The 25,669-nt window shown below is 42.5% G+C and overlaps 1 protein-coding gene and 1 long non-coding RNA gene across 2 annotated transcripts in view; one reads left to right on the top strand and one right to left on the bottom strand.

The window, feature by feature from the left end:
• Positions 1-9,896, top strand: part of LOC115144790 (uncharacterized) — an 18,328-nt gene extending 8,432 nt beyond the window's left edge. Inside the window, exon 3 of the long non-coding RNA XR_003865866.2 lies at positions 9,811-9,896. This is a non-coding gene — a long non-coding RNA (uncharacterized LOC115144790). The remainder of the gene's footprint in view (positions 1-9,810) is intronic.
• On the bottom strand, positions 2,172-25,669 carry slc13a1 (solute carrier family 13 member 1). The gene is made up of 15 exons (XM_029685850.1): positions 25,493-25,669; positions 17,646-17,774; positions 16,798-16,934; positions 9,804-9,988; positions 9,660-9,699; positions 9,356-9,419; positions 7,031-7,188; positions 6,356-6,475; positions 5,289-5,387; positions 5,044-5,148; positions 4,811-4,917; positions 4,513-4,607; positions 3,524-3,685; positions 3,065-3,202; positions 2,172-2,829 (listed from the first exon to the last, which is right to left on the bottom strand). Exons 1-15 carry the CDS (start codon positions 25,595-25,597, stop codon positions 2,686-2,688), a joined length of 1,788 nt encoding a protein of 595 aa, XP_029541710.1. The 5' UTR covers positions 25,598-25,669; the 3' UTR covers positions 2,172-2,685.

Genomic DNA, 25,669 nt, shown 5'->3' with positions numbered 1-25,669 from the left:
TGGGACCAAAAATCTCAAAATTGTTCTCATCAGACCAAAGGTCAGATTTATACCAGTCTAATGTCCATTGGTCGTGTTTCTGGAGATAAAAGTGACAAGTATTTAAAGAGCAGCAGTAAAATAACAATAGCGAGACTATATACAGAGGGTACCGATACAGAGTCGATGTGCGGGGATGCCGGTTAGTTGAGGTAGTATGTACATGATGGTAGAGTTATTAAAGTGGCTATGCATAGACGACAATAGAGAGTAGCAGTGGCGTAAACAGGAGGGCAATGCAAGTAATCTGGGTAGCCATTTGACTAGATATTCAGGAGTCTTATGGCTTGGGGGTAGAAGCTGTTTTGAAGCCTCTTGGACCTAGACTTGACACTCCGGTACCACTTGCCAAGCGGTAGCAGAGAGCAGTCTGACTAGGGTGGCTGGAGTCTTTGACAATTTTTAGGGCCTTTCTCTGACACTGCCTGGTATAGAGTTCCTGGATGGCAGGAAGCTTGGCCCTGGTGATGTACTGGGAGGTACGCACTACCCTCTGTAGTGCCTTGCAGTCGGAGGCAGAGCATTTGCCATACCGGGCAGTGATGCAACCAGTCAGGATGCTCTCGACGGTGCAGCTGTAGAACTTTCTGAGGATTCATGCCAAATCTTTTCAGTCTCCTGAGGGGTAATAGGTGTTGTTGTGCCCTCTTCACGACTATCTGGGTGTACTTGGACCATGTTAGTTTGTCGTTGATGTGGTCACCAAGAAACTTGAAGCTCTCAACCTGCTCCACTGCAGCCCCGTCGATGAGAATGGAGGCATGCTCGGTCCTCTTTTTCCTGTAGTCATCTGACCTCCTCCCTATAGGCTGTCTTGTTGGTGATCAGGCCTACCACTGTTGTGTCATCTACAAATGTATTGATGGTGTTGGAGTCGTGCCTGGCCGTGCAGTCATGAGTAAACATGGAGTACAGGAGGGGACTGAGCACACACCCCCGAGGGGCCCCTGTGTTGAGGATCAGTGTGGCGGATGTGTTGTTACCTACCCTTACTACCTGGGGGCGGCCCATCAGGAAGTCCAGGATCCAGTTGCAGAGCGAGGTGTTTAGTCCCAGGGTCCTTAGCTTATTGATGAGCTTTGAGGGCACTATGTTGTTGAATGCTGATCTATAGTCTATGAATAGCATTCTCACATAGGTGTTCCTTTTGTCCAGGTGTGAAAGGGCAGTGTGGAGTGCAGTAGAGATTGCATCATCTGTGGATCTGTTGGGACTGTATGCAAATTGGAGTGGGTCAAGGGTTTCTGGGATGATGGTGTTGCTGTGAGCCATGACCAGCCTTTCAAAGCACTTCATAGCTACAGACATGAGTGCTATGGGTCAGTTAGGCAGGTTACCTTAGTGTTCTTGTTCACAGGTACTATGGTGGTCTGCTTGAAACATGTTGGTATTACAGACTCGGACAGGGAGAGGTTGAAAATGTCAGTGAAGACACTTTCCAGTTGGTCAGCGCATGCTCTCAGTACACATCCTGATAATCCATCTGGCCTTGTGAATGTTGACCTGTTTAAAGGTCTTACATCGGCTGTTGAGAGCGTGATCACAGTCTTTCGGAACAGCTGGTGCTCTCATGTGTATTTCATGTGTATGCATGTGCTATTTGCCTCGAAGCGAGCACAGAAGTAGTTTAGCTCGTCTGGTAGGCTCGTGTCACTGGGCAGCTCTCGGCTGTACTTCCCTTTTGTAGTCTAATGGTTTGCAAGCCCTGCCACATCTGATGAACTTCAGAGCCGGTGTAGTATGATTCCATCTTAGTCCTGTATTGACACTTTGCCTGTTTGATGGTACATCGGAGGGCATAGCGGGATTTCTTAAGTCTTGTTATACTATGTATTTTTACTATGTATTTTATTTGTTTTGTTTCTTGTTTGGACCCCAGGAAGAGTTTTGGGAGCGGCTAATTGAGGATCCTAATAAAATACTAAACAAACATTGATTCAGAGCCTTGGAAATCCTAGTTATTGTTGTCAAAAATAGTATTTCACTGCCTTGCTCTGTTGTTGGGGTAATCAGGAGCTCACGATCTCTGTCACGCTTCAGCATTGAAAATAAGACATTGTGCACAAATTAACTGAAATAAATTTGTCCTTGGAGCAACAATGTCCTCCATTTGCAGTACAAAAACAATGATACGTGGTGATTAATTACATTTATTGTAAGTATTTCCTGACAAAGTTGATTTCTTTATAAATCTCCCCTGCCATTGTGTTAAATGATCAGTGACATGTCCAATAAATTAAACACTTTGGCACATGGCGAATCCTCACCTTTTAGCCCTAACTCCCTATTAGAATGGTTCCTAACATAGCCCCACCAGTCCTCCTGGGTTCTAAGCTTGAGGTGAGGGTTAGAAGTGCAACTGAAGGATACATTCTGCTATTGACCATTTAAGTGTTTTCCTGACAGTGATGCTGTTATCATCAGTTATTGGAGATGGAGTGATTTCTCCTAGAAAGCTCCTGAACTCAAAACTACATTACTTATCAGCTTCCATGTTGGAATTTCAATTGGGGAACATTGTGGTAATATGGTTGTACCTTTTACTTTTCTAGTCAGATAGTACAGTGTCCAACTTTTGAAGAGTGCATGAACCCAGCATTAGACAAACACTCTATGGCCCCGTATTTAGTGTTTTCCTGACTGATTTCACCATCCAGTGACGTTTGACGTGGATGGAGTAGGTGCCCAATCAGGGTAGGTATCCAGGTCAAACAGTGGAATCCCCCATGTTGTCACAGCCAATAATACTGCAAGGACACTGATTACATTCACACCAATCCCCGCCTTCACCTGAAATGACAATACTCAAGCAGCATTAGACAAGCAAAAATCCATTGTTAGCATTCATTAGCCTGGGAAGCAGACCTAGTGGTACATCAACAGGCTTTGACCTGTGTACTAATGAAGGTTATTTTCGTATACCGGGTCAGCTAAACCAGAACTAGCCCTTCTGGATTCATTCAACATGGGTATTTTGAAACTGGCCTATGTGTAGTGCATTTACTTTGAGGCGATGTGCACTCACCATGTCCGTGGTGGTGAGGTGGCCGTAGCCAAACACAATGGCATTGGAAGGGTTGGATGAAGGAAGCAGGAAGGCGAAGGATGTGCAGAGGGTTGTGGGTATCAATATGTAGAGTGGGTTCACATGGATAGCTTCGGCCTGCCATTCATGGAGAATGGGAAGGAAGAGGCATTCAGATGCACGTCAAAAGAGGAGTACGTTTCTATGTTTTTATGACCGCTCCATTTCTGTATGTCTATTAAAGTAGCAGATGTAGTTATTCTGTATCATGTTCATATTGTAGCTAATGATCCCCCCCTACTGCCGTATTCATTCCATTAACGTTTGTTAGCCACTGAGAAATTATATTGCATAACATTTTGTCATTTAGCAGACAATTTACAGTGGGATAAATAGGGGAAAAAATCATTATTGCAAACAAATAATTCATAAGTCAGCGGGAAAGATCTATGAACGCACCAGAGGGGCAAGGATAGGGAGGAAGATGGTGATGGTGGCTGCATTGCTGGCCAGCTCTGTGACTGAGGTGACAAGGACACAGGCAATGGTGACTGTTGCTATGATGGGGAGGCTCCCCAGAGGAGATAGCAAGTTTGCCACCCAGGAGGAGAGACCAGACACCTACAGAAAGACAGACAGACTGTAGGAATGCTGTAGACATGTTTTATTGTTAGCAAGCATCATGGGAAATGTCCTTTTTAGGACATGTGGGTGTCTATCCTTCCTAATATACATTCATTCTATATTCATACAAATTACACAATAAAATGTGACCGTAGCATCAGACATCAGTGCGATAGCTACAAACTTTTGGCTGTATAAGAAGGGCATGGTCTATATGGCTGCGTTTAGACAGGCAGCCCAATTCTGATATTTTTTTATAATAATTGGTCTTTTAACCAATCACATCAGATCTTTTCACATCAGATCTTTTTCAGAGCTGATCTGATTGGTCAAAAGACCAATTTAGGTTTAAAAAAATATCAGTATTCGGCTTCCTGTCAAAAAAAATATATATATATATAATATCCCAATGCTCCAGGGCAGTGATTAGGGACATTGCCCTGTGTAGGATGCCGTCTTTCGGATGGGACGTTAAGCGGGTGCCCTGACTCTCTGTGGTCACTAAAGATCCCATGGCACTTATCGTAAGAGTAGGAGTGTTAACCCCGGTGTCCTGGCTAAATTCCCATTCTGGCCCTCATACCATCACGGTCACCTAATAATCCCCAGTTTACAATTGGCTTATTCATCTCCTCTCCTCTCCACTGTAACTATTCCCCAGGTTGTTGTTATAAATGAGCATGTGTTCTCAGTCAACTTACCTGGTAAATAAGGGTTAAATAAATAGCCTTAGCATGGAATACTTTTAACACAGGGGTGACTAATTTCCTTGACACATTGATTATGATATGGCTGGAGTGTAAAGGTTTTAGACAAGATGGTACCTGGGTGCCCTCAGCAAGTGCAAAGCCCCCACCAACAAGTAGGGCGACTTCCCATGGCATACAGGCCTGGAACTCTTTCCATGAGATCATGGCCTCTAGAAACAGAGAAACCGAAAGTTGAACCGTCATGAAGCCTGTTACGCTGCCACAAAAACACAAACTGTGCAATAATTTATACGACGACGAGAAGAAAATAGTGGGTGCGCTGGGGAAACGCTTCACTGTTATCATGTATCTTTCTTATGGGCTACCGTCTCTGTGAGTATGCCCAGGTGTAATGCTATTCGGGGTACCTTACCATATTTGATACCGTGTTTATCTGCAGAAGGCTTGTGTGCTGGCATGATGAAGAACATGAGCCCCAGCAGTAGGGCCACGGTGGCGTCACTGATGTAGCCCGCATATCTACATGAAGAGAATGAGGACATGTGCCTTTTAGTCACATATCACGAAACCTTTTGAAGTGCATGTGTTGCTGGGGAGTGACGCTGCTCTGTAAAAAGTTATTTTAGAAGAGGGTATTGAACTCACTCAGGGAGGAAGATTGAGGCCCACCCTGGCATAAATCCAGGGTCTCTGAAGACCCACAGCACCACCATCAGGATGAAGATGAACGCGGTCACAACCTCCTGGGGACTGAAACAGGCCGTTCGGATCGGATGTCTTGTAATACACAGACACTCTCAAACAGAAGTTTGCATGAACTTTCTAATCAGCACAGATATTCAAAAAATAAAAAAAGGGAGGAAACAAGGTGGTGAAGCTTTAAGGGTCACCTTGTAGGACCCAGCGTGTTGTAGTCCTCCTCTATGACTCTGGCTGTTGCAGTCTCTCTCTCAGAGCGCTCTCCACTAGGACGGAACAGCACCCTGAAGCTGCATGGGTTTATTGAACACATGACATTGTTGATGGAAGACATACCTGCAATGCATTTCATTTTTTCAAAGCATTCAAAAATAGTTGTGCCATTCAGGGAAAACAACTGCTTCAAACAGAACAATTAACATGACCATCAGCTAAGCGTTAATGGGGTTTCCCCCAGTTCTGTAGACCAGGGGTGTCAAACTAATTTTTCCCACGGGCCACATTCGGTTGTGACCAAGGTCCGGAGTAGCCTCATCCTGACCTAGCGAAACAGAATGTGAGCTCGCGAGATGAGGATGGTTTGTACGAGGCTAGGTCCGGAAGGCCGCACTTAATTCATTTTATCTTTCCTCAAAATTTGCAAAACATTGTTCATTATGCATCACTTTTTGGAATTTTCTACGTTCCCTGATTTTTAGCTTTTGTTTAGATGATGGTTACCAATTTCCGATGTTTCCTGACATTTCTAGCCTTTGCTTCGATGACTGTTGGCAAGCTACACAGAGTGAAGAAATTATAAATCTACGTCCATAATGATTTCTGCACGGTTTCAATTTGAAATGAATCAAAACCTTTTTTTACTCAAGCCCAGGATTAAATGGGCTCTTGAGTTTGACACGTATTGTATGGATGATTAACCCATCCTCGCTTGTTGTATCATGAGTAAGCCTTTCAGTTAATAAATGACTCCTGCAGGCCAGTCTGCCCTGTGGTACTGGTGGTTACATTTACAGTGACAGGCAGAGAGCCCTGGTGTAAAAGGGTGTTTGAGTGAGAAGTCAAGACATAAAAGAGTGAGTGATGGGAGGGAGGAACGGTGAGGAAAGAACACTGAACGGATAAGGTGATACTTAGGGTCAAGGATGAGGCCAATTTAGGTTAACGACAATCGTGATCTGATGAAACAAGCGAGAAACTGGAGTGTTGAGTCAATAAAAGGTGAAATGCTCATTAACGCCTTGAAATGGTGTTTACTCACTCTGAGCCGATGAACATCCAGTGCAGCCATATCCATGACAACAGCAAAGCAATGATGCTGATTGGCAGACACAAGACGATCCAGTTTCCAAAGTTTACAGAGGTGCATTCTGGGTAAAACCTGTCAATGAATAGGGTTGAATGGAGATGTTTCAAGTTTTATTAGTAGTCTGTACGGGATACATGGTGTACACCGTCCAACAAAATGCTTACTTGCAGGTTCCTTCTCGACAATGCAACAACAATAAGATATAATATAATATGAACATGAAGTAAACAGCTCAGTAGAATAGAAAAAACATTTTAGCCTGTTCAAGTATACAGTAGTATTGCGCCATACAGAGTGCAGCCCTTTCTATCATACTCTATGTATCATTGACCAAGCCACTTGTATTCCTCTGTTACGATGCATTCTGCATTCTAAAGATTTCTATTGCATACAGTGTAGGGATATGTCGCAGGAGGTAGGTGGCACCTTAATTGGGAAGAACGGTCTTGTGGTAATGACTATAGCGTAAAAAGTGGAATGGTATCAATACATCAAACACATCGTTTCCAGGTGTTTGATGCCATTCCATTTGCTCCGTTCCAGACATTATGAGCCTCAGCTGCCTCCTGTGATATGCACTGTATATAAAGTCTGACCACCACTAGATATAGCTGATGGAGAACTCACTGATGGATGTACTCTGAAAAGATGAGGTTGGGGGAGGTCCCAGGAAGGGTGGAAATCCCTCCTATAGAGGAAGAGTATGTGATGCTTAGGCACAGCCCCTTGCACATCATGTGCTCTCTCTTACTCCGGTAGCGGCCCTCTATCTTTTGCCCAATCACCTTTAAGAAGAAAAAGAGATGGTAGTGTGTCATGAACTGTCTTGACCATGTTAGAAGCCCATTGTGATATGGCAGTGTTATAAGTTTTTGATTTGTGAGCTATCTACAGGTAACTTCCAAAATAAAGGAAACACTTACAAAGTATGTTGAAAGCTGTTGCTTAAAAGAAAAGATATAACTAACACCCCATCATGCTTAGGGTCATGTATAAAAATGCCCAGTTCCCCATTATTCTTGGCTACCATGGCTAGAAGAAGAGGTCTGTGACTTTTGAAAGGGAGGTCTCAAAAGAGCATAGGGGGTTTAAAGAGAGTGAGTGGGTGTCAGTCACAAGATCTCAACCCAATTGAACACTTATGGGAGAATCTGGAGTGACGCCTGAGACAAATTTTCCATCACCATCAACAAATTCTGGAATTTCTTCTAGAAGAATGGTGTTGCATCCATCCAATAGAGTTCCAGACACTCGTAGATTCTATGCCAAGGCACATTGAAGCTGTTCTGGTGGCTCATGGTGCCTTTATTTTGGCAGTTACAGTGCCTTGCAAAAGTATTCATCCCCCTTGGCGTTTGTCCTAGTTTGTTGCTTTACAGCCTGTAATTTAAGTTTTATTTGGATTTCATGTAATGGACATACACCAAATAGTCCAAATTGGTGAAGTGAAATGGGGGGAAAAAACTGTTTTAAAAAAATGGAAAAGTGGTGCGTGCATATGTATTCACCCCCTTTGCTATGAAGCCCCTAAATACGGTCTGGTGAAACCAATTACATTCAGAAGTCACATCATTTTAATAAAGTCCACCTGTGTGCAATATATGTCACATGATCTGTCACATGATCTCAGTGTATATATATGCCTGTTCTGAAAGGCCCCAGAGTCTGCAACACCACTAAGCAAGGGGCACCACCAAGCAAGCGGCACCATGAAGACCAAGGAGCTCTCCAAACAGGTCAGGGACAAAGTTGTGGAGAAGTACAGATCAGGGGTTGGTTATGAAAAAATATCTGAAATTTTGAACATCCCACAGAACACCAAATAAAAAATAAATAAATTTTAAAATAAAAAAATGGAAAGAATATGGCACCACAACAAACCTGCCAAGAGAGGACTGGCCACCAAAACTCACCGACCAGGCAAGAACAGCATTAATCAGAGGGGCAACAAAGAGACCAAAAATAACCCAGAAGGAGCTGCAAAGCTCCACAGCGGAGATTAGAGTATCTGTCCATAGGACCACTTTAAGCCGTACACTCCACAGAGCTGGGCTTTACGGAAGAGTGGCCATAAAAAAGCCATTGCTTAAAGAAAATAAGCGAACACGTTTGGTGTTTGCCAAAAGGCATGTGGGAGACTCCCCAAACATATGGAAGACGGTACTCTGGTCAGATGAGACTAAAATGTAGCTTTTTGGCCATCAAAGAAAACTCTATGTCTGGTACAAACCCAACACCTCTCATCACCCTGAAAACCCCACCCCCACAGTGAAGCATGGTGGTGGCAGCATTATGCTGTGGGGATGTTTTTCATTGGCAGGGACTGGGAAACCTGTCAGAATTGAAGGAATGATAGATGGCGCTAAATACAGGGAAATTCTTGAAGGAAACCTGTTTCAGTCTGTCCCAGTCTCAAATCTCTGAAAGAGGTTCACCTTCCAGCAGGACAATGACCCTAAGCATACTGCTAAAGCAACACTCGAGTGGTTTAAGGGGAAACATTTAAATGTCTTGGAATGGTATAGTCAAAGCCCAGACCTCAATCCAATTGAGAATCTGGGGTATGACTTAAAGATTGCTGTACACCAGTGGAACCCATCCAACTTGAAGGAGCTGGAGCAGTTTTGCCTCGAAGAATGGGCAAAAACTCCAGTGGCTGGATGTGCCAAGCATATAGCAACATACTGCAAGAGACTTGCAGCTGTAATTGCTGCAGAAGGTGGCTCTACAAAGTATTGACTTTGGGGGGGGGGGGGGGGAATAGTTATGCACGCTCAAGTTTTTTTGTCTTTCTTGTTTGTTTCACAATAAAAACTATTTTGCGTATTCAAAGTGGTAGGCATGTTGTGTAAATCAAATTATATAAACCCACCCAGGTTGTTAGGCAACAAAATAGGAAAAATGCCAAGTGGGGTGAATACTTTCGCAAGCCACTGTACCTGTACAACTTACATTGGTCTGAGAGGGTGCGTCCTCTGGAATAGTGTACTCCATTTCATCTGGTTCCTTATTTGTTCTACCAGAGATTAAAAATAAATAAATAATGACTTACGTGAAATTAAAGCAAGACCAGGTATGAGGACAATTGATACAATGCGAATGAAAATGTTTACGTTGTTGACAGTGTAAACAAATCCACATCTTGGATTGTTGTCTCTCCTTCTCCATTGACTGCTTTTAAAGGTAAAGACATTTTGAAGTGATTTGGGGTATCCTTTTAAGAATGTTAAATATATGCAGAGGAACTCCAAATTACCTTATTGGCTCTTCATTTTTCTCACACGGTCTCTCAGTCTCTGTAGGAATAATGTCGCATTCTGAATCTTCCAAATCTTAAATTCCTACCAATAACTAAGTTCTGTGGGTAAACAATGTATGGATCATTATTGTGCTTTCTCACCTTCCAGTTCTAGGCCAAGGTTGCTGGTGCCCGTCATTGTTCGCTGCCGCTGCTCACCTTCTCCCTCTGCATTCAAGATTTGCTGAATGATCGCCTCAACGATGGGCATCACCATGGCAACGGCGGATGTGTTTTGGACCCACATGGATAGGAAGGCACAGCTGTTCATGAAGCCCAACATCAGCCTGCAAAGAGACATCCACAGGGGTGCTAACCAATGAAAATGGGTGGTTCGCCAAATTACCCTTAGGCTGTGTTTACACAGGCCGCCCAATTCTGATTTTTTTTCTTCTCCTAATTGGTGATTCAGAGCATTCTATTAGACCTTGAGATATAGCTCTTCTGCTGTGTTAGTGTTAATACCTTTTAAAACACATGGTCCTCCAAGATGGTGACACAGTTGGTATTTTTGGTATTTTATTAGGATCCCAATTAGCTGTTGCGAAAGTAGCAGCTACTCTTTCTGGGGTCCAAACACAATGTGAAATATGACATAATGCAGAACATTAACAGACAAGAAAAGTTCAAGGGCAGAACTACGTACATTTAAAATCACAAAGTCATACAGCCTACATACACACAAAATATCTAGATCAAATCGGGGCGTTGTGCCGTGAGGTGTTGCTTTATCTGTTTTTTTTAAACCAGGTTGGCTGTTGAGCAATCTGAGATGGAAGAGTTCCATACAATCATGGCTCTATAAAATACTGTACCTTTCTTTGAATTTGTTCTGTATTTGGGGACTGTGAAAAGACCCTTGGTGGCATGTCTGGTGGGTAAAATGTGTGTAAGCCGACTATGCAAACTATTTGCAATTTTCTTATAAATGAATAAGTGATGCAGTCAGTCTTTATTCTACATTTAGCCAAGGGAGTCTGGCCTGCATAGTATTGATATTAGCCCTCTGATTACAGTGAAGAGCAATACGGGATTCTCTGTTCTGGGCCAGCTGCAGTTTTTCTAGGTCCTTTGCAGCACCTGACCATATGACTGGGCGATACTTAAGATAAGATAAAACTAGAGCCTGCAGTAATTGCTTTGTAGAGTGTGGTTTAAATGCAAAGGATCTCTTTATCACAGACGGACCTCCCCGCATCTTTACAACCATTGAATCAATATGTTTTGACTGACAGTTTAGACATTGTCAAATTCAAATAAAATTGTATTGGTCACGTACACATTTTACAGATGCTATCACGGGTCTAGTGGAATGCTTATGCTCCTATCACCGTCAGTACAGTAATACCTAACAATACAGGCAACCCCCCCCCCACACACACACAAAAATCCAATAAAAACAAAGGAATTTAGAAATATTACAATGAGCAATGGCAGAGTCTGGAATATAAATGTATATGAGGGTGTGTATTGATAGTAAATCAATAGATAAGATGTGTTGAGAGAGGCCTGTAATTTTCATCATAGGTACACTTCAACTATGACTGACAAAATGAGAAAACAAAAATCCAGACAATCACATTGTAGGATTTTTAATGAATTTATTTGCAAATTATGGTGGAAAATAAGTATTGTAGACTGTAAACTCTCCTTCCAGACTCACATTAAGCAACTCCAATCCAAAACTCATGCTGCCAAACATACCCTCATAAAACTGACTATCCTACCGATCCTTGACTTCGGCGATGTCATTTACAATATAGCCTCCAACACTATCCTCAGACTGCATCCAAATATCTATCACAGTGCCATTTGTTTTGTTACACTGCCCCAGACCATGATGGACACTCCACCTTCAATTCTATCCCGCTCCAGAGTGCAGGCCTCGGTGTAACGCTCATTCCGTCGATGATAAACGCGAATCGGTCCATCACCCCTGGTGAGACAATACTGCGACTCGTCAGTGAAGAGCACTTTTTTCCAATCCTGTCAGGTCCAGCGATGGTGGGTTTGTGCCCATAGGCGACGTTGTTGCCGGTGATGCCTGGTGAGGACCTGCCTTACAACAGGCCTACAAGCTCTCAGTCCAGCCTCTCTCAGCCTATTGTGGACAGTCTGAGCACTGACGGAGGGATTGTGCGTTCCTGGTGTAACTCGGGCAGTTGTTGTTGCCATCCTGTACCTGTCCCGCAGGTGTGATGTTCGGATGTACCGATCCTGTGCAGGTGTTACACATGGTCTGCCACTGCGAGGACGATCAGCTGTCCGTCCTGTCTCCCTGTAGCGCTGTCTTAGGCGTCTCACAGTACAGACATTGCAATTTATTGCCCTGGCCACATCTGCAGGCCTCATGCCTCCATGCAGCATGCCTAAGGCACGTTCACGCAGATGAGCAGGGACCCTGGGCATCTTTCTTTTGGTGTTTTTCAGAGTCCGTAGAAAGGCCTCTTTGGTGTCCTAAGTTTTCATAACTGTGACCTTAATTGCCTACCCTCTGTAAGCTGTTAGTGTCTTAAAGACTCTTCCACAGGTGCATGTTCATTCATTGTTTACGGTTCATTGAACAAGCATGGGAAATAGTGTTCAAGCCATTTACAATGAAGATCTGAAGTTATTTGAATTATCTTTGAAAGACAGGGTCCTGAAAAAGGGACGTTTCTTTTTTTGCTGAGTTTAGGTTCCGGATGAAACAGTCCTAAACGGAGAGGTGCCAGATTCTGTTCCGGCAGAATCCGGCTCAAATTAAGTACTCAGTATAGGTTGAATGTGATAGTCTGCCTATAACTAGCCTGAGTATGACTGTAACTCAATTCCTATTCAATTTAGCGTTTAAAGAAATTAATCAAATTGTAAATTTGCTATTATCAGACTGGTTAATGTGATGCAAATCCACACGCACTCGGCCCCCTCGCCACCTACTCAGCCAATCAGGAGCCGCTACTGCATTGCAGCTGTGGCATAGTGATGAGTAAATAGTTTGCAGTTTAAGTATGTAGCACACTTAGTGTGGGTATTCGGACACGGCCAGTGAGCCTTTCATAGTGGATGTAAGCAATGTCCCCATGCTCTCTGGCAGCTTTCATTCTGCATCTGGCACACAGCTTCCGAGTCGTCCTTGTTAAAGAGGATGTCATTAACCTCTTGAACCTCTGGGGGCAGTATTTCATTTTTGGATGAAAAACGTTCCCGTTTTAAACAAGATATTTTGTCACGAAAAGATGCTCGACTATGCATATAATTGACAGCTTTGGAAAGAAAACACTCTGACGTTTCCAAAACTGCAAACATATTGTCTGTGAGTGCCACAGAACTAATCCCACAGTCGAAACCAAGATGAAACTTCAAACAGGAAGTGAGCCAGATTTTTGAGGCGCTGTGTTCCAATGTCTCCTTATATGGCTGTGAATGCACCAGGAACGAGCCTACACTTTCTGTCGTTTCCCCAAGGTGTCTGCAGCATTGTGACGTATTTGTAGGCATATCATTGGAAGATTGACCATAAGAGACTACATTTACCAGGTGTCCGCCTGGTGTCCTCCGTCAAAATTGGTGCGTAATCTCCAGCTGCATGTATTTTTCCATGTGATTCAGAGGAGAAACCAAACTGCCACGAATGACTTATCATCGAATAGATATGTGAAAAACACCTTGAGGATTGATTCTAAACAACGTTTGCCATGTTTCTGTCGATATTATGGAGTTAATTTGGAAAAGGTTTGGCGTTTTGATGACTGAATTATTATTTTTTTCTTAGCCAAACGTGATGAACAAAACGGAGCGATTTCTCCTACACAAATAATCTTTTTGGAAAAACTGAACATTTGCTATCTAACTGAGAGTCTCCTCATTCAAAACATCCGAAGTTCTTCAAAGGTAAATTATTTTATTTGAATGCTTTTCTTGTTTTTGTGAAAATGTTGCCTGCTGAATGCTAGGCTTAATGCTATGCTAGCTATCAATACTCTTACACAAATGCTTGTTTTGCTATGGTTGAAAAGCATATTTTGAAAATCTGAGATGACAGTGTTGAGAGGTTAAACCTCTTACCCCCCTACTTTTTTTCAATTTCCGCCTGAAGACATACCCAAATCTAACTGCCTGTAGCTCAGGACCAAGGATATGCATATTCTTGGTTTCATTTGAAAGAAAACACTCTGAAGTTTGTGTAAATGTGAATTGAATGTAGGAGAATATAACACAATGGATCTGGTTTAGATAATACAATGAAAACACCATACATTTTTTCATTTTTATTGTTGCATCATCATCTTTAAAATGAACAAGACAAAACAAACATTCAGATAGGATGATGGGGACAATTTCAGTGAAAAATATAAGAGGGCAACAGTACTTGTGCAAAGTTTCATAATGATAATTTCTAAAATGAGTGTGCTACATGACATTTATCATGAAGTCACCCAGGTGTCCCAAACAAGTAGCCCAAATGTACCCAAGTGGCCAAATTGGTGAAGTTATACATTTTGAATGGAATAACTATATACAAAATACCAAAATGGTATTCTAACACACCCATCCAAAAAATGGAGAAAAAACATGAAAAAAAATATATACATTTACAAAATAACACTTTCAATATTTGGAAGACCCTCAGTCCTCTAAACAATATTGTGCTGCTGATGCCAGGTGCCATAGCAGTCTCTTTCTGCTGTAAAGCAGAGGGTCACCAAGCATGTGGTGCAGGTGATGGGGGACTTAATTTTGCAAAGAACACAGCGACGCCTCCATGCTGTGCCCTTTTGCCCCTGAGGCACATCCATGCCTGCAGAAATACATTTGGGCAGATGAACACCACTTGTGGCAGGAGCTGGATGAACCAGCTTCAGTGGGGGATGGACACCTTGGCACTGGGGGCTCCCATTTGGAGTCAGTGTCACTGTGAAAGAAAATGTTCAGTTAGAATAGTTTCACATATGAGCCCTGTATCAAGAGGTATAATAAACAGATATATATATAGTACAGGGAACATAAGGTTGAATATATTATTATAGACCTGCTTGATCTACTGTCTCATTTATATTATGACAGACCAGCTAGATCTACTGTCTATTTTATATTATGACAGACCAGCTAGATCTACTGTCGTTATTATATTACAACAGACCAGCTGTATCTACTGTCTCCATTTCACTTTGGCCATTGTTGTGGGACTGCCCTCCCCTCAACAGCCTCAAATAGCTATTTCATTTCACAAATAATATTTTATATTATTAATTTCAAACAACGGCATTGGCATGAGAAAAACTTACCAGTCCAAAAACGATGTCCTCTCCGTTCAAAACATATTCCTCCATTTGGGAATCGCTAAATGAATCGTCCTCCAACAATCTCTGTCTCACTTTCCCGATCAATTTCTAAAATTGTGTGTACATCTGTATATCTAGACTTTAGCTTTAGATTTAGCTTTACCTGACTTAGTCGCCATACTGATTGATATATAAACAGCTGAAGATGCGCTTTACCAAAACACCGCTGTGCGTAACATGCGTGGGTCCTTCCAGTATGAATCTTCAATGGCGAATGAACCTCTTTACGCCGGAGTTTACTACATGGGTTGGTCTTCCAACACATAAACATTACATATTGCCATTTACCTCAGCTCATTGGCTATCTACCCAGCTAGATTTCAAGACGATCAGTGGTCATTTGGTTAAAATACAGTCAATCAACGAAACAGCGGTCATATCATTGGTGCACAATGATGTCATTACTTGTTGTCTTCAAATCGGTTTCTTTCAGTCAATACATCCCGCAAAATGACCCATCAGGTTTGGTTGTGTTACAAACAAACAAGTTGATTGCAATGAAACCAAACATGACTGGAAAAGTCACGTTTAGTGTGTGTATTTACATTGAATGTGTCGTTGAAAATGGAATGAGACGGAATTCACGACACAAGCGGTTCACAAAATGTTTCTTGTTAGGCTATTAAAAATAGATTTTATCAAACAAAATACCATTCATTGTGTAACAGTGAGCATTGGGATTGCAAACAGAGGAAGATCGTCAAAGGTAAACTATTTATTTTATTGCAGTTTGTGATTTTGTTACGCCTGTGCTGGTTGAAAGTTGTTGTTTATGGGGCTTTGTTCTCAGATAATCGCATCGTATTCTTTCGCAGTAAATCTTTTTTGAAATCTGACAACGCAGTTGGATTAGCAAGATTCTAGGCTTTCGAAACATGTGAGACACTTGTATTTTCATGAATGTTTAATATTACTATTTATGTAGCGATCACCGTATGTTGTCGAATTTCATCCCGCTAACGGGTTTGGTGCGCAGAGAGGTTAATAATGATTCACTGACTGCTGATGTCATCTTGCGTGACTTGCAACAATATAACAACAAACTGTAAGTCTCTTTCAGGACATCCACCTCTGCAAAATGTTCTTAAGATCCTGGACCTCTCTGGTCAGATCGTGTATTCTTTTGTTAGTTAAATCCATTAGTATTTGGACAAAGCTCTTGAAGGTATTTTCATTTTGTTATAACAACTGCTTGTTGAACCCTTTTAAAAAGATCCTTCACCTGTGATAGAGAAACACTGTCTTCTCCATTACTCCCACTGGCTTTAGTTTTGGATGTCTTGGTGGCAGTGTAGGCTAATGCTAGCACTCCACGCAGTTCCAAACAGGGAAGGTTGCAGGGCAGATGGAAACGGCAACAAACAGTAGGGATTTAGACAGCCACAACCCGGGACAAATCGTGGTCCCTGCCAAAAGAACTAATCGCATCGCAGGCTGGGTTCAACCTTCCTGGAAACCTTCCTGGCTTGATAGCTAGTTAGCAGCTAAGCTAGCTGCTACTCCAAGCAGCTCTTCAGACTTTTGGTTGGCAGGATCCCTGGATGGATAGTAGCAGTCCCCGCAACTGAGGCTAACCATTTTGCTGGATCCAAATTCAATAGGTAGCTAATAACTTTTTCAATAGAACACTTTTTCAGAGACTTTAAAAACAACAAACCGATCTCTCCCTACTGATGCATTCTGTGTGTATCGCCTGTCAATGTAGCCACACATCTGCAACTGAGGTCTGGAACAGACGATGAGAGAGTGGCCGGCAGAGAGAAAGTTCTCACCATCCAGGATTGACACCGACCAGAGTGACCAGACTAAGTGCTATCCTCCGGTGGAGACCCCACTTCTCTATAGACGTTGCCAGACAGATGACTCCGATCAACAGCAGGTGGAAGTCTTTGAAGTACACCCCAGCCACCTGGACATGAGAGAGGGCAGGAGGGAGAACAGCAGCAAAAAAGATCTTAGACACGTCGATCAATATGCTGGTCAGATTTGACATTTCATGATAAGCAGTCCATTTTGACACCTATCAAAATGTTAAGAGGACATTTCAAAAATAATACTGACTTTTAATTTGTCTAGTAAGGATGGAAAGAACATTATGCCTTCTATGTCATTTTGCCAAGCCAATAAAACCATACAGTGCCGGGCACTGAGATTGTTATAGATCATAAACAGATTATTACAGACTAATGCTACATTCACGTCATGTCTGAAACTCAGGTGCTCCAAATTAAAATGAATGTAAGTTATTTGCGTAGAGCTTCCTATTGGTTGATTCTGGTACCTCCCAAGTGGAAAACTCAGGATCCAACTAAGTTAGCAAGTTGGACATTTTTTGAGTTTCCTACATAACGTGAGCGGGGCATAAGGAGTTAGAAGCTGACTGTGATATGATAATAATGTAATAAATGCTCCTGCATTTATAGATTTATGGATGAATTAATCAAACCAGAGGAGTTTTGTCATATGTTCTATCAAACATGAAAGTGAGATGGAGAGCAGCCAGGTTACGTAACGTCGGCTTCCTGGAAAATACATTCATCAACATTTCTACAGATTTTTATTAGAATTTAAAATAGTTGCACACACACAATTGAATGCAATAAAATTGTGCAATGTTCACCTGAGAGGACTTCATGATGCCAAAGAAAGGGAAGAGCAAGGCTGGGAACAGAGCTGTGGCTGCCAGTGGCAGGGCTTCTGTCAGCCAGTACACTGCCATGACACACAGTACGAACGCACATTCTGACACCTAGAAGAGGCCAAAAGGAAAGAAACAACATGCTTCAGATTGGGAAAAAATATGAAAATGAGCTTCATGTCAAGTCAAACGTCCATTAGTCTCACGTGGAATTAATTGTCTTTTCCCATTTTCGTCAACTGAAATGAAAAGACATTTGTAATAGTCATAATTTTGGCATCAGGGCATAATTTTGGCATAAGGGCATCTCGTTATCATCATAGGCTGTGTGTGTGTGTCCCCCAATCCAAATTCAGCTGCCTACCTGCTTCCAAAGGCAACTACCTTACTAGGTAGCACTCCAGTTGGCAACTGCAATTTGGGACAGGATTCGAAGGCAGCATCACGTGAGAAGACATTCGCGTTCCACTGATCACGAGACGTTTGTTTACATTGTAGCCACTGTAGCAGCTTGAGCAACTAGTGCTAGCAATTTAGTGAACAACTATCCCAAAATGGAAATATCTGACACGAATAACAAGTAACAGAATCGATCTCAGGACCTATTCATGAATTAAGTTGACACCGACCAGAATAGTTATTCTACGGTATAGGGTCCTCCTCGAAGCATATTGCTTGGTCTGCTGCTCCATCGTTGTGGACAGACTTGCATGCATGATACAGGATATGTTTTTTGAGATGGCTAAATAAGCAATTTTACTGACTTTTTAAGAATGATTAATAGCCAGAATAGTGGTGTTTCACTGTGAAGCTAATCTTGCATTAGAGGTGCCAATGTTTTTTGTATGAGTAGGCTTACATTGTGATTAATTAATATTTATTAATTTATTTATCCGTTATTTTACCAGTTAAGTTGACTGAGAACACGTTCTCATTTGCAGCAACGACCTGGGGAAATAGTTACAGGGCAGAGGAGGAGGATGAATGAGCCAATTGTAAACTGGGGATTATTAGGTGACCGTGATGGTTTGAGGGCAAGATTGGGAATTTATCCAGGACACCGGGGTTAACACCCCTACTCTTACGATAAGTGCCATGGGCTCTTTAATGACCTCAGAGGGTCAGGACACCCATTTAACATCCCACCCGAAAGACGGCACCCTACGCAGTGTCACTGCCATGGGACATAGGGACATTTTTTTTTTTAGACCAGAGAAAAGAGGTCCTCCTACTGGCCCTCCAACACCACTTCCAGCAGCATCTGGTCTCCCATCCAGGAACTGACCAGGACCAACCCTGTTTATCTTCAGAAGCAAGCCAGCAGTGGTATGCAGGGTGGTATGCTGCTGGCATAATATAACTATCACACCTGCATTTTCAGGATAACATAGTTTTGTATTCGTTGATAACTAATAATTAAAGGTGGTATGAAAAAATACTAAAGTATTTGCTGAAGATTGTACAGACAAGGTCCCTGAACTAATAAGTTGGTTTTATTCATGAAAGTTCTTAGGGGGTCGAAGTTATTGAAGCAAGTATTTTTGACATATAATTAAATTAAATTAAAAGAAATAGCCAAAGTAAAAAAATTCTAACGTAATTACCGTTGATTGGACAGGCGATGTCCCTGAACTAGTAACAGTTGGTTGTATTATTTTAAATCCTTTGGGGTGCAAGCTATTGACATTTTAAGGAAGTATTTATCTGTAAAGTGAAATATAAATGAATTGATAAAGTAAAAAAAAAAAGCTAAACTACTTGCTGTGGATTCGCAAAAAGCGGTCTCAAAACAATGTCAAATTTATTTGAGAGCGATATGTCATGTGGTTGCGAAGTGTTGCAGTTTTAAGATGGTCCCTTAACCCTCAGAAGAGAGCAACGTTGTAGCTACATTTCGACTCCAAAAAGAAAATATGACACCTAATTGCAAAAACAAGGGGTGTAACTTGCTCGCTATCATCAGCAGATTTGGAGTATGTATATCATTCTTGCATGTTACGTTTAAGAGGTATTAACGTGAAAAGTCAGAATCTTTAATGTAAAGCTAACTACACTGCACTATTTGAGTGTACCCTGGGATTGGGACATGCCAATTTTGATGTCCTGCCTAGAAATGTTGCCTCAAAAGGCTGCGTCCTTGTCGATTGGGATACAAGCCATACATTTTGTCAGGAATAACATGGTTGTTGACACGTATTGTTTTAGTTATTGTTGATTAAAAAAATATATATATATATATATATTGGTAAATTAGTCTAGTCAGCTATCTAAATTTGTAGTCATGGATGAATTACTGACCGGACATGCAGGGCACATGCCCAGGAGCCCTGACCTCCAGGAGGCCCCCATTTTGATTTTGCCACTCAGATGTCCTATTAAGTCATGGCAACATTTGTAGAATTGCAGGAAATTGCCTTCAAAACTGCAAAAATGTGTCTCCGACCTATGGCAAAATGAGTAGAATTCATAGCTTCAAAAAGTAGGTGTACTGGCCTCCCAAGTGGCACAGCGGTCTAAGGCACTGCATTGCAGTGCTTGAGGCGTCACTACAAGGCAATCAAACAAGCTAAGCGTCAATATAGAGACAAAGTAGAAATGCAATTCAACGGCTCAGACACAAGAGGTATGTGGCAGGGTCTACAGTCAATCACGGATTACAAAAAGAAAACCAGCCCAGTCACGGACCAGGATGTCTTGCTCCCAGGCAGACTAAATAACTTTTTTTCCCGCTTTGAGGACAATACAGTGCCACTGACACGGCCCGCAACCAAAACATGCGGACTCTCCTTCACTGCAGCCGAGGTGAGTAAAACATTTAAACGTGTTAACCCTCTCAAGGCTGTAGGCCCAGACGGCATCCCCAGCCGCACCCTCAAAGCATGCGCAGACCAGCTGGCTGGTGTGTTTACGGACATATTCAATCAATCCCTATCCCAGTCTGCTGTTCCCACATGCTTCAAGAGGGCTACCATTGTTCCTGTTTCCAAGAAAGCTAAGGTAACTGAGCTAAACGACTACCGCCCCGTAGCACTCACTTCCGTCATCATGAAGTGCTTTGAGAGACTAGTCAAGGACCATATCACCTCCACCCTACCTGACACCCTAGACCCACTCCAATTTGCTTACCGCCCAAATAGGTCCACAGACGATGCAATCTCAACCACACTGCACACTGCCCTAACCCATCTGGACAAGAGGAATACCTATGTGAGAATGCTGTTCATCGACTACAGCTCAGCATTTAACACCATGGTACCCTCCAAACTCGTCATCAAGCTCGAGACCCTGGGTCTCGACCCCGCCCTGTGCAACTGGGTACTGGACTTCCTGACGGGCCGCCCCCAGGTGGTGAGGGTAGGCAACAACATCTCCACCCCGCTGATCCTCAACACTGGGGCCCCACGGGTGCGTTCTGAGCCCTCTCCTGTACTCCCTGTTCACCCACGACTGCGTGGCCACGCACGCCTCCAACTCAATCATCAAGTTTGCGGACGACACAACAGTGGTAGGCTTGATTACCAACAATGACGAGACGGCCTACAGGGAGGAGGTGAGGGCCCTCGGAGTGTGGTGTCAGGAAAATAACCTCACACTCAACATCAACAAAACTAAGGAGATGATTGTGGACTTCAGGAAACAGCAGAGGGAACACCCCCCTATCCACATCGCAGGAACAGTAGTGGAGAGGGTAGTAAGTTTTAAGTTCCTCGTTGTACACATCACAGACAAACTGAATTGATCCACCCACACAGACAGCATCGTGAAGAAGGCGCAGCAGTGCCTCTTCAACCTCAGGAGGCTGAAGAAATTCGGCTTGTCACCAAAAGCACTCACAAACTTCTACAGATGCACAATCGAGAGCATTCTGTCGGGCTGTTTCACCGCCTGGTACGGCAACTGCTCCGCCCACAACCGTAAGGCTCTCCAGAGGGTAGTGAGGTCTGCACAACGCACCACCGGGGGCAAACTACCTGCCCTCCAGGACACCTACACCACCCGATGTCACAGGAAGGCCATAAAGATCATCAAGGACAACAACCACCCGAGCCACTGCCTGTTCACCCCGCTATCATCCAGAAGGCGAGGTCAGTACAGGTGCATCAAAGCTGGGACCGAGAGACTGAAAAACAGCTTCTATCTCAAGGCCATCAGACTGTTAAACAGCCACCACTAACATTGAGTGGCTGCTGCCAACACACTGACTCAACTCCAGCCACTTTAATAATGGGAATTGATGTAAAATATGTCACTAGCCACTTTAAACAATGCTACTTAATATAATGTTTACATACCCTACATTATTCATCTCATATGTATATGTATATACTGTACTCTATATCATCTACTGCATCTTTATGTAATACATGTATCACTAGCCACTTTAACCTCATAGTCCGCCCAAACCCGTATGCGGTAGCGTAACTACAGCCTCAAGCTCATTACCATAACGCAACGTTAGCGATTTCTAAAAATCGCAAATGAAATGAAATAAATATGCCTGTTCTCAAGCTTATCCTTTTCTTAACAATCCTGTCGTCTCAGATTTTCAAAATATGCTTTAGAACCAGAGAAAATCACTAATTTGTGTAAGAGTGGTGATAGCTAGCTTAGCATTAGCGTTAGCATTTAGCACGCAACATATTCACAAAAACCAGCCAAGGAATCAAATAAAATAATTTACCTTTGAAGAACTTCAGATGTTTCAATGAGGAGACTCTCAGTTACATAGCAGATGTCCAGTTTTTCCTGAAAGATTCTTGTGTAGGACACATCGTTCCCTTTTGTTACTATGCATTTGGCTACCGAAACTAACCGAAAATTCAGTCACCTACATGTCGAACTTTTTTCCGAATGAACTCCATAATATCGACTGAAACATGGAAAACGTTGTTTGAATCAATCCTGAAGGTGGTTTGTCATATTTCTCTCCATTGAAAGCACCGTCCTTGTAGCCTGGTTTGTTCTGAGATTTGAATGGAAAAATACCGGGACCTGACTTTTGCGCACCAATTGCCACGCAGACACCAAGCGGGACACTTGGCAATTGTAGTCTCTTATGGTCAATCTTCCAATGATATGCCTACAAATACGTCACAATGCTGCAGAGACCTTGGGAAACAAGAGAAAGAGTCCTGTTCATTCCTGTCGCATTCACAGCCATATAAGGCGATCATGGAAAACGTAGCCTCAGAAATCCTGTGCATTTCCTGGTCGGTCATACATCTTGGTTTTGCCCAAAGCATTTGTTCTAAGGGACTCACAGTGAAAATCTTTGCATTTCTGGAAACGTAAGACTGTCTTCTTTCCAAAACTATCAATTCCAAGCATATTCGAGCATCTTTTCGTGACAAAATATTGCGCTTAAAACGGGCACGTCTTTTTATCCAAAAATGAAATACTGCCCCTAGAGTCTTAAGATCTCATATGTATATACTGTACTCGATACCATCTGCTGCATCTTGCCTATGCCGCTCGGTACCATCACTCATTCATATATCTTTATGTACATATTCTTTATCCCTTTACACTTGTGTGTATAAGGTAGTAGTTTTGGAATTGTTAGTTAGATTACTCGTTGGTTATTACTGCATTGTCGGAACTAGAAGCACAAGCATTTCGCTACACTCGCATTAACATCTGCTAACCATGTGTATGTGACAAATAAAATTTGATTTGATTTGCATAGGTCGGCGCATAATTGGCCCAGTGTGGTCCAGTTTACGGGAGGGTTTGGCCAGTGGGGGGCTTTACTTGGCTCATTGCGCTCTAGCGACTCCTTGTAGTGAGCCGGGCGCCTACAGGCTGACTTCGGTCGTCAGTTGAACAGTGTTTCCTCCAACACATTAGTGCGGTTGACTTTCTGGCGGTTGTTAAGGAGCGTGGTTTGGCTGGTCATATTTCTGAGGACACATGACTCGACCTTCGCCTCTCACGAGCCCGTTGGGGAATTGCAGGGATGAGACCAGAACGGAATTGGATAATCGGGGAGGAAAGGAGATTAAAAAATAAATAATAGTAAAGTAGGTGTGCTGCAGCAGCCCCTGATAAATAGAAAGAATTAAACACATTTTAAAGGTTTATTATACCGACATTATTATTAATTTAAATTCCCAAAATTATATTACTCATGTCTGAACAGACGTAATTCAAAATACTACACCAGGGAGCATAATTTAGTCACAGAGAATCAATAGATTCAAAAAATGTGCTGTAGATTAAGTTGTATTACATGCACTTAATCATGAAGGCCGCAATTTGGGCAGCGAGCATGCCAAATAAGAACAAATTGTGGCCATAGACATATAATCCATAGAAGGAATTTGGAACCTCTAACCCAAGCACTTTGACTGTTAAACTCATAGCTTATATTGAGATAGGCTATTGGCATGAGCACATTGGCCATCACCTGTGAGTAGCCTAGGCTTCATCTTCATCACTGACTGTACAAAACATTAGGAAACTTAATATTAGTTGCACCCCCCTTTGCCCTCGAAACAGCCTCAATTCATCAGGGCATGGACTCTACAAGGTGTCGAAAGCGTTCCAAGGGAATGCTGGCCCATGTTGACTCCAATGCTTCCCACAGTTGTCAAGTTGGCCTGGATGTCCTTTGGGTGGTGGACCGTTCTTAATAGACACAGGAATCTGTTGAGCGTGAAAAACCCAGCAGCGTAGCAGTTCTTGACACACTCAAACTACCATACCCAATTCAAAGGCACAAATATTTTGTCTTGCCCATTCACCATCTGAATGGCACACATATGCAATTCATATCTCAATCTTTAACCTGTCTCCTCCCCTTCATCTACACTGATTGTAGTTAACAGTTGACATCAATAAGGGATGATAGCTTTCAGCTGGATTCACCAGGTCTGTCTATGTCATGGAAAGACCAGCTAAACCTATGTTTGCTATACTCAGTGTGTATATACTGTAGGCTAGGCTATATGAATCAAGAAATGCCCTGACATATCATGTGATAAGTGGGAGAGAGAGGCTGAGGATATAGCAGTTCAGGTCGAGCCATATCCTGGAAATGGTTCATTTTGAAATGCACATCTGTCAATACCATTCAGTGCCCCTGAGACAAATGTCCTGGACTGTGTTTTTGGTTGCTACTGTACAATCCAGATTTTCTTTTTTAAAATACCTCATTAAATGTCTAAAATGAATGATATCGCATTTCTCTGGGCTGTTGTTTCTAACGAGACATGACTTGAAAACTCAATCTGTTTTTTTGTTCAAATCGTTGTAAAATACAGACTTTTAATAGATGCATTGAAATGAAATGATGATGTTTGTGGGGTTGGTTTTCGATGCCTGGTTTTCCATGTTTATTCTTTATCTTTTATACATGGCAGCTAAAACCTGGACAAGTACAAACAAAGATAAGCCAATAAATTGTGATGAACTTCACATGTTCTGTACCACTGCATGTATTCATTAATTTGTTTGTGGATGTGTCAGTGTTACAGTATGATAATGTGTGGTGACTACAGTATGTAACAACATTTGTACCTAAAAGTTTTTTTTGTGTGGGTGTATCAATGGTCAGTCCTGTCCTGAGTGTCCGGTCCTGGGTATGTGTTGTGTCTGAAATCCTACCTCTTTGAAGAGTATCTTAGACAACTCTCACAGACCCCCCCCCCCCCCAAAAAAAAGAAGAGAAATTGTACTTGATACGATTGTGATGTGTTGTCTCACCTAGCTATCTTAAGATGAATGCACTAACTGTAAGGCACTCTGGATAAGAGTGTCTGCTAAATGACTAAAATGTCAATGTTAAATGTGTGTGTGTGTGTGAGAGAGAAGGGTATGCTCTCCCTCACCTTTCCTTGGATGACCAGTGGGAGAGGCAGCAGCAGCACAGGGGTGAGTATGATGATGAGGAGATTGTGGTAGTTCCAGACAACTCTCAGAAACCTCTTCATCATGTCGAACAGCTTAGTAATCTCTGGTGAGTGTTGAATTGACTAAAGGCATTTCTTCAGGCGCTCACCGCTCTC

The sequence above is a fragment of the Oncorhynchus nerka genome, linkage group LG17 (genome assembly GCF_034236695.1).
Source record: "Oncorhynchus nerka isolate Pitt River linkage group LG17, Oner_Uvic_2.0, whole genome shotgun sequence".
In the NCBI taxonomy this organism is placed as follows: Eukaryota; Metazoa; Chordata; class Actinopteri; order Salmoniformes; family Salmonidae; genus Oncorhynchus; species Oncorhynchus nerka.
This window is presented reverse-complemented; position numbering and strand designations above follow the sequence as displayed.

Coding starts and splice junctions, on each gene's coding strand:
- slc13a1 (XM_029685850.1), bottom strand. CDS start 25,597: ATGATGAAGAGGTTTCTGAGAGTTGTCTGGAACTACCACAATCTCCTC. Junction 5,388..6,355: donor TGGATGTTCATCGGCTCAGA/GTGAGTAAACAC, acceptor AAACCCATGCAG/CTTCAGGGTGCTGTTCCGTC. Junction 5,149..5,288: donor AACACGCTGGGTCCTACAAG/GTGACCCTTAAA, acceptor GGCCTGTTTCAG/TCCCCAGGAGGTTGTGACCG.